Below are 12,743 nucleotides of genomic sequence, written 5' to 3'. Positions count from 1 at the left end.
AGACACAGGTTACATGCCACCATTAAACATAGTTTTGCCTTGGATTACCAACTAAGTTAAAAAGCAGTCTGGGCTGGAACTGAGACGAGTGCTCAGTGCTGTCTCACTCTGCCTTACCAAGCAGCCTAGCTGCACATGGAGATTTGTTTGTTTATTTTTTTAATCTAAGTTTTACTTAAGAGAAGACATACTGAAATTAATGGACCTAACCTAGCCATGTTCGCTAATACCAATGAGTGTACTTCAAGTAAAACTTAGCTGACTACCAACCCACCTCTATCAAATCTCCCTCATGACAGAAAGTTTCATACACTTATTTTATTTATTTAAATATTTTTAGGCCTCCCTTCAGCAGAACTCCTAGGGTGGCTTGCAAGAAAATGAGAAAAACAAAAAAAAGGTTAACAACAAATATAAAAACAACAATAATCCAATAGCGCAACTAATCTTTGAGCACACTGCTGAAACTGCGAGCAGCCCGGAATGCACAACAGAGTCTTAATCTGAGGTACAGGATCTCTTATATGACACATAGACACAGACCCATCCTTTTCACAGGCGTCCCTGTGTTCCTCTCCCTTAAAGAGCACCACAGGCTCTAGTGTAGAGACAATCATAAGTGCACTGAGCTTTGATAACCAAAGCATATACCAAGAAAGAATAATGCTGTACCGCTGCAAACTTCCTCTCTTGAAAATCACATCTTTTGATGTGGTTTCAGTGGCTAGGTCAGACAGGTATGGGATTTTCACAAGATGTGTTTTATATGTGATTGATTATTTAAAACATTTTAAATATATATGTTTAGTTGTCAGCTATCCTAAGCTCTGGAACGGGGCTAGATGGATGTTTGAATGCCTTTCCAGCTCCCCGCTTGCTCATCACATTTATATCCTGCAGATCCTGTTAGGAGTTCAATGCAATCTCACTTTATCCTCACAGTTCTGAGAGGTAAGTTAGACTAAGAGAAGCAGAGTAACTTGCTCAGTGTCATCTAGTGAGCCTGTGGTCCAAATCCCATGCTTCATCCACTACTATACCATACTGGCTTCCAAAGAGGGAGCACTATGAACTGAGCTTCTAGCCTCTTCCAAGGCTGGTGCAGACATGATGCTTAACCATGATTAAACATAACAAATGGCCTTAGACTTACTATCTGGGTTCTCATCAGCTGCAAACTAAAATGTGAAAGCATGACTTAAAGCAAGATTGCTAATCGCAGTCACGGCGTCTATGGTTTCATCCCTGTATGCGCAGGCCACGACACCAGAGAGATGGGAATGCCGAGTAGACATACTGCAAGTCAAAAAGCAGATCTTTTCCAAACTAATATTTACAGTCTTCCTCTTCCTATCTGTCACTCAGCCTCCATCTACACCTCATGCCTGAACTCTGGCTCAACCATAGGAGCCAATTCCTAGGGTCCACGGGGGCTTCAGTTCCCACAATAAAATATTTGAGGGGCTGATCCCCCCCCCAGTTGATGGACATTCCCATTCAAATGGTGTGTGTGCACTGTGTCATGTGATCAATTATGCAGGGTGGGGCTTACCTGGGCCCCCACAATATTTATTCAAGTTGGCACCCCTGGGCTCAACCAGCAAAAGCCTGTGCCTACAATTTGTGACTGTCTGATACGTCTGTCCCAGCAGTCCAGCAGAGAGCCCAGAAAACATCTGCTGCAGCCCATGACCTAGAGCTGAAAAATGATCAAAAGAGATATCAGAGCTATTCCTTCTTAAACGGTACAAAAGCATCACTGTAGTGAAACAAGGAGACCAGGGAGCTTGTTGACATGGAGGTGAGCAAGAATATGCAGGAACGTCTGCAAACCCAGCTCTGAAAAAAGACTACCTTTAGAAGAAGAGTTTGGATTTCATATCCCGCTTTATCACTACCTGAAGGAGTCTCGAAGCAGCTAACATTCTCCTTTCCCTTCCTCCCCCACAACAAACACTCTGTGAGGTGAGTGGGGCTGAGAGACTTCAGAGAAGTGTCACTGGCCCAAGGTCACCCAGCAGCTGCATGTGGAGGAGCGGAGACGCAAACCCGGTTCGCCAGATTACGAGTCCACCGCTCTTAACCACTACACCACACTGGCTCTCTTTATCTAGCTGTTAAGAGATAGCAAAGAAAGGCTACAACAGAGCCTCATGCTAACAGGTGGGGAACCTCTGGCCCTCCAGGTGTTGCTGGACTACAACTCCCATCACCCTGAATCATTGGTTATGAAGGCAGGGGCTGATGGAGTCCAGCCACATCTGGAGGACCAGAGGCTTCACATCCCTGCTCTAGTCAGTGTAGGGAGAAATGCAGTGGCAGTTCACAATCTCCGTTCTGGAGCAGAAGCCATCTGAAGTGTTCAACAGGATGGGGAAAAGGAAATGAAAGAAGTTACCATTTAGTGCCTGCTTCAAGAGAAACCACAGGACTGCAGACAAAGGAATAGTATTGCTGTGGGTTCCAACATTTCTCTGACTCCACACCTTCCGAAACAAATCCTGTGTTTTGCTGGGGATGGGAAAGAGCACCAGGGGTGTGGGGTTGTTGCTAATAGACTTTGAACATGACAATGAACACTCTCAACTCTTTGGAATGAATCAGTGTCACTTGAGGTATTGCCAGGGTGATTAAGATGCCTGGAGCCACAGATCCTTGATGAAACTTCACCCTGCTCCTAGAATGGAGTTTATCAAAGCCATCACAGACTCAGGGAAGTCTACAGTTGGAAGGCGCTCAGTCGCAGGCACCTGACATTCTCTACTAATTTCCTGTTTGCTTGCAACGCCCAACTAAACATTCCATAAGTGTATTTAGAACTTCTCCTGTACCTCATTTAGCAGGTACTTTAAAAAAATGAAAGGTGCCTGTAGCATTTCAAGATAACCCACTTCCCTTTAAATTCCTATGTCTCTTGCTAATTTTTTGCACAATTAATATTTCCCCATTCCTGTCTCTCTCAGCAAACAGGGAAAGAGCAACCATGTGTGTCCCTAGATGGCACACGAGCATTGATTCAGTTTATGGGTCTTAGCACCTCTATGGTTGTGGGTGGAAGAGGCCGATAATCTGCTACAGCCACAGGAAGAAGAGTAGCAGAAATAACCCCTTAACATTTCTAAAGAAAGTATGCCTGGGAGGAAAAAACAGGGGTGTGAAGGAGAGGCCTGAATTACAGGGAATACTAGATGCCACTGTTTAGGGTACGTTGGTCTACAAACTTGGGGAAGGGTACTTGGGTGGGTAGTACTAGGAATTGGAAGTGAAACACCTGAACAGGAGGTGAAAAGCTGAGAATTGCCCAGAAGTTGTCAAAGATGAATGCCCTTGGCTCATCTGCCTGCCAATGGTACAACGCTAACTTGTATGATGTTGCTTTGCCCTCAGTTAGGCAATACAGAGCAGGGTCAAAGAGCATCTGGGGCTCCTGAAGAAGGCAAGTGAGACAAAGGACACCATTGAAAGCTGCGGAGGAACAGTCCCCCTTTCCTCCTATGCACACAGTCAGGGCGGCTCAGCACAGCTAACTGCTGCTTGAGTACAGGCCAAGTACACTGGAGAAAACCTGAGCAGTGTGGGCAAGTGGGAAAGTGAAACCTTGGACGGTGAATCCATGGGTCGGTCACTCACTCACTCACTCACTCACTCACTCACTCACTCACACCCTCTACCTGCCTGCCACCATTCTCCCACTTCCTGGGTGCCATTGTTGCTGATGTTGGTGCTGCCAGGCCAATTGCCTCTGTCAGGAGGGTAGCACAAGTCTGGTTTGTACCTTGGAAGCAATACTGCAAGAGAGCGCGACAGGCAATCACTGTCCTTTAACTCATCACCACACATTCAGTCCCAATCCATTGAAGCGCCAGCAGAAATCTGCCCAAGCCAGGCCTCACTTGATTAGAGGCGATATGTAAAGATGCAGCACAGCCTCCTTCTACCAGTATCCAATCCACACTAGCCAGCCTCCTTTGAACATGTCCCACATTTTTCCCCCTTTGGGGAAGAAAATGCCAAGGAAATCATCATCACTGTTCCCCTCTCTTGGCAGTGGTAAGAATAGCTGCAGTTGGCTTGTACATTTAACAAAGATACCACCATTGTGATGCACCCCCACTTGCTATTGCCTTTGATAAATGTTACCAGAGCAACAGAACCTCATAATCCCCACATTGGCTACCAAAATGTCACTCACTGTCCATTAACATGAGGTCTACAAAGATGGTGGTCTGATCAGTGGTGGACACTTTGCTGGTTCATAGGTCCCAGCACCTGAGCATTTTGACTGCTGAGGCAGAGCCTAGACTGTCGTTTGACTGTATGCTTTAAATCTTAACTGCTGATAGGATTCTAAACTGTGGTTACCACTAGCTACGGTTAAGTGTTATGTCTGCAACTGGCCCTAATGGACAAGTCCTAAAAACCTGAGGCACTAAGTCCAAGGGGAATCGTGGCATGTTAAAATGCTGGAGGAGACAGGATGTTTCGGCAGGAACCAAACCACTCATTTTCACAGTGGACAGTTTTACTTCTCAAACTTTAAGGAGAATACATAATGGGTTATAAAACTGTAATCCAAACGCACTAAGGATAACCTGCTGGATATGAAATATACGACCTTATTACCCCTTATGATTTCATTAAGGACCGACAGTAGCAGTGCAGGTTTGAATCTCTAGTGACTTAGCCATAATTTTGTACAGACACAGCTGTAAAGGGCAGGGCATTTCTTCAAATAAGGTTATAAAAAAATAACGAACACACAGAACTGCAGAAGATTTTTCTCCTCCAGGAAAGGAAAGACAAGACATAAAATGCCACTCAACAGATCCTCATTTATACCAAATTTCATATGTTCACATTCCCCTATAAAGATGTTTTAATAACCCATGTTCTCATGTCTCCTCATGCATTGGCTAGTGAATTCGGCAAATTTTAAAATGAAGGGGAGAAATGCCATTAAGCTTTAACCAATCAAGGTGATACATTTGACCTTCACAGTATTTCCAATACCTGTAACTTAAGTCAGCAAGAGCACTGTCTTTACAACATCATGTATAGAGCGGTGTGTGCTCTGTCATTTGAAGGCCCCAGTGTGCAAGCATGGAGCAGGGCACAGAAACCATCATCCCTAGAACCTCAGATTAATGTAAGAATGCAAAGATAAGCCAGAAAGTAAAGTGTGTGGACAATTCCTCATGAAATCTCAGAAGTGGGAAGAACTGAGGGAGCAGAATTTCAGGGCCCCACATTGGGTCATTTGCAGAATTAATTATGTGGAAAATATATTGGTATTGTGTACACAGGGCATAGGTTGTACCCTGAGCTACAGGAGTGGAAAGCAGCTCACACACCCAGTCATTCCCTGCCCTTCTGCAGAGAGCCAGGGGAATCTATCAAATATTGTGAGCTGTGTTTTATGCAGTAGGAGGGATGAACTGCAATTGCCCCTTCCATAAGACTCAGCCCAAAACATTTGATACGCCCCTCTGACATTTTGGAGAAGCTTTTCACATTGTACAGATGGCTGCCCAGAGGAAGAAGGGAAAGACCAGTTGCAGAAGCAGAGCTTTGGATGCAGCCCATAGAATTTTGATTCCTCTCAGCAGAGTATACTCAGGCCTGATCACACTGAGGCAGCTTGAGTTTTCTAAGTGAATTGTAAGAATTTATCCTTCAAATTCTTTTTGGCTTGCATGCCTCGTGAAAATCATATAAGGGTTTGAAATATGGAGTAATGACTCCTAGTAAAGATACGACAGGCTTTATCTTGCCTATCTCAAAAGAGGCTTTTCTCTGAACATAACTTTGCAACGTTCACCTAAAGTTTCATCCAGATCATAGCTACCCACACTCTCTGTACACTAAGCTAGAATTATGGAAGTAGGAGAAAGAAAACGTATTTCTCTCGCTATTAGAGTATCAATAGATTGTCTGGTCCACATTAGCCTTGTATCCATTACAGCCTGCAGTACAAACTGCAGCAAATGACCGGCACAAACTAGAAGGACCAACATGCACGGACTGATGAATGTGGCCAGAAAGCACGTCTGTGGCCATTCAAAGCCACCACCTGGCCTGCCCTTATATCCACAGCATTTACTCTCTTTCTTTGCCAAGATTTTCCAGACACATATACTGCAGCACTCAGAATTTCAACTTTTAGTTGTAAAACTGTGACCCAATCTACTTGTTGCATACGTATTGGGAAAGAACTCTCAGTCGCTTAGAGAGGTGTATTATGTCCTTCCCTCCATAACTGTAATTGAAATATCTAATATTTTTGTAGAAAGCCCAATGCAGCTAACACAAAATTAAAAGCAGTAATAGCAAAAAGATCAAAACAATTCCATAAAACTATTAAGATTCTATTAATTCATCACAAGTTAAATACATGATAATATTTCAATAACAAACTACCTAACAAAATATCAGCATAACACCAAGTAATCTTGAAATATTATTCTCCTGTGACCCTCTCAAAGGTAAGGAGGACCTTTGACTGTAAGGACACAGCAGTTGTGAAAGATCCATTCTACCTCACTCAGTGCAGGGTCTGGCTTCAGAACTCGTATGAGGCCAACTTCAGAACAAGCTTTCCCTTCCTTACCTGCTGTGGCACATCTGCTCTGAGCACCCTGCTGTTACAGCAGCAGAGGTTAGCCATTTGGGCAGTACATTCTTAGCAGGTGATTCCTGAACCATGGGTCTTGAAATTGCTTCCCCTCCCTTCCCCCCCCCCCCCCGTTTCTTTTATGTTAAGGCTACTCCTTCCAAAGAAAAGTGACAGAAAATTCAGCAGAACACAATCACAAAAAATAAGCTGTTCCCATACACACACACACAACTCTCCACGTTGATTTGTGAGCTTGTTTACTGTCACAGTTAGAAGAGTGCATTAAAAAGGATTTTGCTTTAGCCAGGCGTTCAAACAGTAAATTGCATTTCTTCTGATCTTAATCTGCTCTAGATAGTACTGTGAGGCTCCCTGCTTGATTGTTAATCTTTATTATATTTTAAAGGCCGTAATTATTTTAGCGATTCTTTTCTTTACAATGAGTGGTGGCAATTAGCTCATCCTGTTTTACAGGGTAGTTTTCCCTGAGAGGGGTATGAAAATTGGCACAGTGAAGCACAGCCAACCTGAAGCTTTGCTCTGGGGACGCAACATCTCAAGTCCTTGATTTTTAAACTTAAAAACCTAAGGTTTCTTAGGATGCAGTTTTAAACTACTGAGTGCCACCGGCATACACACATACATCCAGTGCTGGAATCACTGAGATGGGGCAAACCTCTGGAAGTGAAAAATGCCAAGGCGAAAAGCTCACCTCTCTCTTCTTTTTGGCTTTGATGTCCTCAGTATTGTTGGCAAGGCTTGACTTCCGCTTGGCACTCTCTGATTTCTCCCGAGGCTTATTCTCACCTTCCTTCATTTTTTTGTATTTTTTCATAAACTCAGAAATCAGTTCAGGGCAGTCAAGGTTCTTCTCAGGTTCCCAAGTATTATGCTCCCTGATATAGTAAAAGAAGGACAACAGTGGGGGACAAAATAACAAACAGAAAAAAGTTGAAAAAGTTCCCATTTAGTGATCACAGACATCAATTAAGAACTGAGTGAAGAATTACCCTGCACAAGAAAAACTGTTCCAGGTTTTTAGGGAAGACTGGACACTTAGAAAACCAATTCAGAAGACCTGATGCTCACGATGGATTGCTCAGAGTAAGAGTTGTTTGAATCTCTGAGGGCTTAAACAGAATTCTGTGGCAATTTGGGATTGGTTTCAGCTGCAGTGGGAAGAATTCTAAGCACAACATTGCCCTGATTTCTAAAAATCCACTGCAGCTGCTTAAGAAATTGTCATTCTTCCCAGCCACCTTAACCCTTGCACAGGTCTGTTTCCTAAAAAAATTGGTTTCTAACACTTGCATTTGAAACATCTTACCAGCCCTGGTTCTAGGAGGTATTTTTGTTTAAAGGGTTACATACTCTTTGAGAGATTTCCCCAAATTTACATTAGGAACAACATTAGCAGCATTTAAAGATATTTGTAATAAAGGAATTAATCACACCATCACTTACGTACAGGGAGGCTTCCTATATAGCATAGCTGCAAGAATGCCTACAATGCAAGGGATTTATTTCTGAGAATATAGCCTCGTCTTAGATACAAGCTGTTCTAAGAACAGTACCAGAGATACTAACTGAACACAGATTAAATAGTAACAGTTTAATCATATCATTATTAGGTTCAACTAAATGAGCAAACATTCATATTTCAAAGAGCCCTTTTTCAGGCTTGATGTTTAAACAAAACAAAAAGGAAAAAGTTGGGTGGTAATAGAGGAAAAGGTCACTTTAGACTAACTGGGTTAGTTTGTGTCCAGTATATGAGATTACAGGTTGCAGCAAAAGCATATTGAAACACTGAAGCAATGGTTACAATTCCACACAATGCTCAACCACAGTTTAGTGCTATGTGGCTGACTCTCCACAAGCCCAAACAAAGTGTTAGCCTCTCAAGTCCCCACCTCTTCTTCAGCCAGAAGAAAGACCTTTGGCAAGTTTAGTTTTGCTTTCAAAGGATCTCAGTTTAGTGTTGCATACAAACCAGGGATCCCAGTTTAAAGCAATTCTTAGTTAAACAAGCCCATACTTTGAGGCTGGCTTTGTTTAGCAACGAACCACTATGAGCTGCAAGCCAGGATTCCTGGTTCATACGTAATGCTAAGTCAAGGTTCTTTGACAGTGAAGCTAAACTAAACAGAAGTCCTCCTCCCAGCTCCACATAAGGAAAAAGAAGGCAAAAGCACACAAGCAGAACACTTTGCTCAGGTTCAGAGAGGCTCATCCACATAGCACTAAATAACAGTTTAGCATTACGTGTGAGCTGGATCTAAGGCTATTTTCCTTGGAGATTATTTACTTTTATATTTTCAAACTGAGCATGGTCTAAGGGACACAGAATCATTTTGAACAACTGAATCACCGCAAGCCCAAAGTGCTCTTTTTTGATGTGGTGCTGATGAAGAAATACTCTCTCAAATGCTGCACAGCAGGGCAATGTGTCAGTGTCTGCTTGATAACTTGCCTTCCCAGAATCAGGTGGTGTGCATCCATTTAAACACCGTGGCCTAAAATCTGGACTCTTACATAATGAATCACGGCTGTCCTTCATGGAACCGTAAAACCGGCTGCCAGAACCCAGGACAAATACCCAGGGTACATATACATACAAACACATACATCGACAAAAATCCTTTTTAGAGCAGTTCTTTTGTACTGGGACCAATGAGAAGGGCTGTGCTTTAAAAAATAATGAAATCAATCAAAATGACATACTAAGTTAACTTAAGCTCTGCACCCTGTGCAAATTATGCATTTTGCATATATTTGCTTTGCATAAATCTATTTCAATTCTGGTAATTGTGGAGAGGGCCAAAGTATGCTGAAGCTACTGTCCTGGAAATTCTTCTCAGCTCATCTCGGTGTCTGAGATTCAACAACCTTTGCTGACAACTTTCAAGCTTATCTTAATATCCTTAACAGCTAGAAAGTTGTATTTTTGAAAAATCAAAATCAAAAATCATAGCAGAGATATTTGGGATACTCAAATTTCACACCCAGCACCAAATTCTGTGCTTGGACAACACAGCCCTGAAGGGAGGGGAAGAGGATTAATGTTCCTTTTCCAAAGCAGCAGTTTAAAGCAATCCACAAGAGTATTTGATCAAAATGCCCTCCCAAATCAGAAACCTCAAATGAGGAGGAAAACTATTTAGACAATAGTGCTGGTGAATAACTCAAGTGGAACTACCAACTCTGTGAAGTGAGAGAGGGAACGCAGATGCCAGGATTTCCAAAACACGCTTTAAGGTCCCAGGCCCTCGCCTCGTGACCCACTCATTTAAATGGATGCACGCCACTCTTGTCTGGAGTGAGGAAAGCAAGCTCCCACCCTTGAAGGTTTTTTTGTTTTTAAGGAAAGCTTGAAAGAGGGCAACGAAAGTTAAATTTGAAGCACTGCCTGGAGCTCTGCTAACAAGAAAGCTCAAAGCCCACGTCAGAAGGAAAGTTGGACTTACTCAGAGAATCCTTTCCACTTGAGAAGATACTCCACTTGACCCTTCACAACACGCCTGTCTAGAACCTTCTCCACAACATATTCCTCCTCCTCTTCAGAGGACGAACTATCTGCTGTCCTCCTGTTTCTCTTTCCCATAGCGCAGAAGTTGCACCTAATGCACAAAGGCTACCCAATTCCTGCAAATCGGAAGGGAAACGTTAATTGGCGATAACTGAAAACGGGCTTCTGTTTCCAGAAATCTCACAGTGCATCACCCACTCTGTAACGGCACATCTCTCAAAATTTTTCACTGTCTGCTGGCTAACAGCCAAGGCTACAAGGGGGATCTGAGGGCAGAGGAGACTAACAATTAGTATATAAATAAGCTAATTTTAAAGGAAGAAGGGAATGAACAAATGAAGCATTAGGTCTTTTCTTCCAGGCCATTTTTAAGGTGCATGATACAAATGTAACAATTCCACAGAGCCACATTATATGCCAAACCTACCCACATTCACCCGAAATATCAACCATACTGGCACTAGTCAGTAAGCATTGTCCCAACTGAACAAATTGTGATGCTCAGTAGCAAGAAAGGAGGCTGCATTTATCTCAAGATAAATAAACAGGCATGGCATAAGATTATTTCACAGGGTGTTAAATACCAGCTCTTCGCATAGCAGGTCAAACTGGAGCTAATTCAAGAAAATCTTTAATAAACATTATTTATTAAAAAGAGAGAGAGAGAGAGAAAGAATTGCGTGGGTGCTTATTATGAATATGAAACTCCTGGTGGGTAGGTAAGCTGTATGCTTCAAAACAGAATTCCCCTCAACAGCATATAGTAATTTATTCTCTCCTCCTGCAGTAGCCAATCACTTCTAAAAAGGAGCAGAGCTTCCATTTGAGCTACTGTGTTTTAATTTTTATCACATATTTACAGCTTTTAGCAAGGAAAATGATTTACCACCTTCCTCTTCTTGTTTGGACTTTACAGCAGTCCTTCAACTGTTTCATTTTTTGCAGACTGGGATGCAAGGCTAAAAACTAGAACTAGGCTCTGCAGCAAGTGCATGCAATGACAGAGCCCAGCCTGGAACCCAGATTCAGCACTGGACCCACTGTGAAGTGAACCCTAAAAATGACAAAACAGATGTACACTACAAATGTAGGATACTGTAGAAGTGAGCAGATACCTGTTTCAGCAAGGCTAAAAGCACCTTGGCTCACACCAGGAAGGCACGATAGGCTTAAAACATTATTTAGGAGGGCAGAAGCTCAGAGAAAACAGGGTTAGGATCCTGCTGCTGGGTTCATACTGAACAGAAATAGAACCTGTGCTCAAACTCCTGATTAAGTGGGTGTAAATATGCACAGTGTACAGGGGTCAGCAAACTTTTTCAGCAGGGGGCCAGTCCACTGTCCCTCAGACCTTGTGGGGGGCCAGACTATATTTTGAAGGGGGGAGAATGAACGAATTCCTATGCCCCACAAATAACCCAGAGATGCATTTTAAATAAAAGGACACATTCTACTCATGTAAAAACATGATGACTCCCAGACCGTCTGCGGGCCGGATTTAGAATGTGATTGGGCCGGATCCGGCCCCCGGGCCTTAGTTTGCCTACCCATGGTGTGGACACTTCCAGCTACTATGTTTCTCTAGGGCCAAATGTGAGGAGGGACGGACCATAAAATAAGCCATGCACAAGCCTTGTTACTGAAGAACTGGAAGCTGCGATCTAGGAAATATTTTGTAACTTACACCAGTTGCATGAATGTAGAGAAAAATTGGTTTGCATCCCTAGATTTCCCCTATTTTGCATGCTATTTCCAAAGAGAAGATTAGATCTATCACTTTGTGCAACAGTAACGTATGGTAGGGGCACTGGTGTCTATCAGCTGTGGATTTCAGGAATATGAGGGGAGGGAAAGCAGGTACTTCAAAGAGGAAAGATCCAGAATTTTTTTAAAAAAGGAAAACGGAAAAGAATGAAACTCAATTTTATTCTGCTGCAACTTCTTGTCACACACACTGTTTTTTAACATTAAAAATAACTTTGAAAAGAAAGGTAAGATAGTTGGCCCGGCACTTTATTTTGGTTCAATGACAAATTTAAATAATGTAAATGTACATTTTAAAAAAATGAACAGGAAAATATATTCAAGTGATGACTAACCTGTGGTCCTCCAGACGTTTTTGGACTACAACTGCCCCTATCTCTGAACACTGGCCATGCTGGCTGCAGCAGATGGAAGATGTGAGTCCAACATGTGGAGAGCCACATGTAAGCCACTTCTGTGCTGGGGGTGTGGTGGGGGTAACAACTGAGAAATACTCTTGTGGAACAAAAGGATGGGTTTTTAAATTTTTCTGCCCCATTTAACATTACTTGTAGCCCCACTTAACATTCAAATGTAGCCCCACTTCTGAAATGTTAAAAGCCGATGACATTATCTGAAATTTGGATATTGCCACTGTAAAAATCAAGATATTTATACCCACAGAATAAAAGTTGCAGACACGTTTCTGAGTATGCAGTCTTTAACTGGTGAGTGTGTGATGCAAGTAACGCGCCAATAAAATTACTTAGAAACCTCACGTTAACAAGAGAAACTCTTCTCAAAAGCAGAGTTGAAATGACGAAAAACTGAAATGGATTGATTCTTTCAACAGACTAG

At 42.6% G+C, this 12,743-nt stretch overlaps 1 protein-coding gene and 1 long non-coding RNA gene across 4 annotated transcripts in view; both read right to left on the bottom strand.

Annotated features, from left to right (window-relative positions):
* Positions 1 to 12,743, bottom strand: part of CBX5 (chromobox 5) — a 54,222-nt gene that overhangs the window by 13,999 nt on the left and 27,480 nt on the right. For all 3 annotated transcript variants that reach the window (XM_083599533.1, XM_083599531.1, XM_083599532.1), the window contains 2 exons: positions 10,081 to 10,258; positions 7,326 to 7,509 (listed from right to left, as the gene is read on the bottom strand). In XM_083599533.1, coding sequence (XP_083455659.1) covers positions 7,326 to 7,509; positions 10,081 to 10,217 — 321 coding nt within the window. In that variant the 5' untranslated portion in view covers positions 10,218 to 10,258. The remainder of the gene's footprint in view (positions 1 to 7,325; positions 7,510 to 10,080; positions 10,259 to 12,743) is intronic.
* Positions 1 to 12,743, bottom strand: part of LOC310756005 — a 40,723-nt gene that overhangs the window by 13,999 nt on the left and 13,981 nt on the right. The window lies entirely within an intron of this gene.

This window comes from Podarcis filfolensis (genome assembly GCF_964270895.1).
Source record: "Podarcis filfolensis genome assembly, chromosome: 2".
Taxonomy (NCBI): Eukaryota; Metazoa; Chordata; class Lepidosauria; order Squamata; family Lacertidae; genus Podarcis; species Podarcis filfolensis.
The sequence above is the reverse complement of the archived record's forward strand: the minus strand, read 5'-3'. Positions and strand labels throughout refer to the sequence as shown.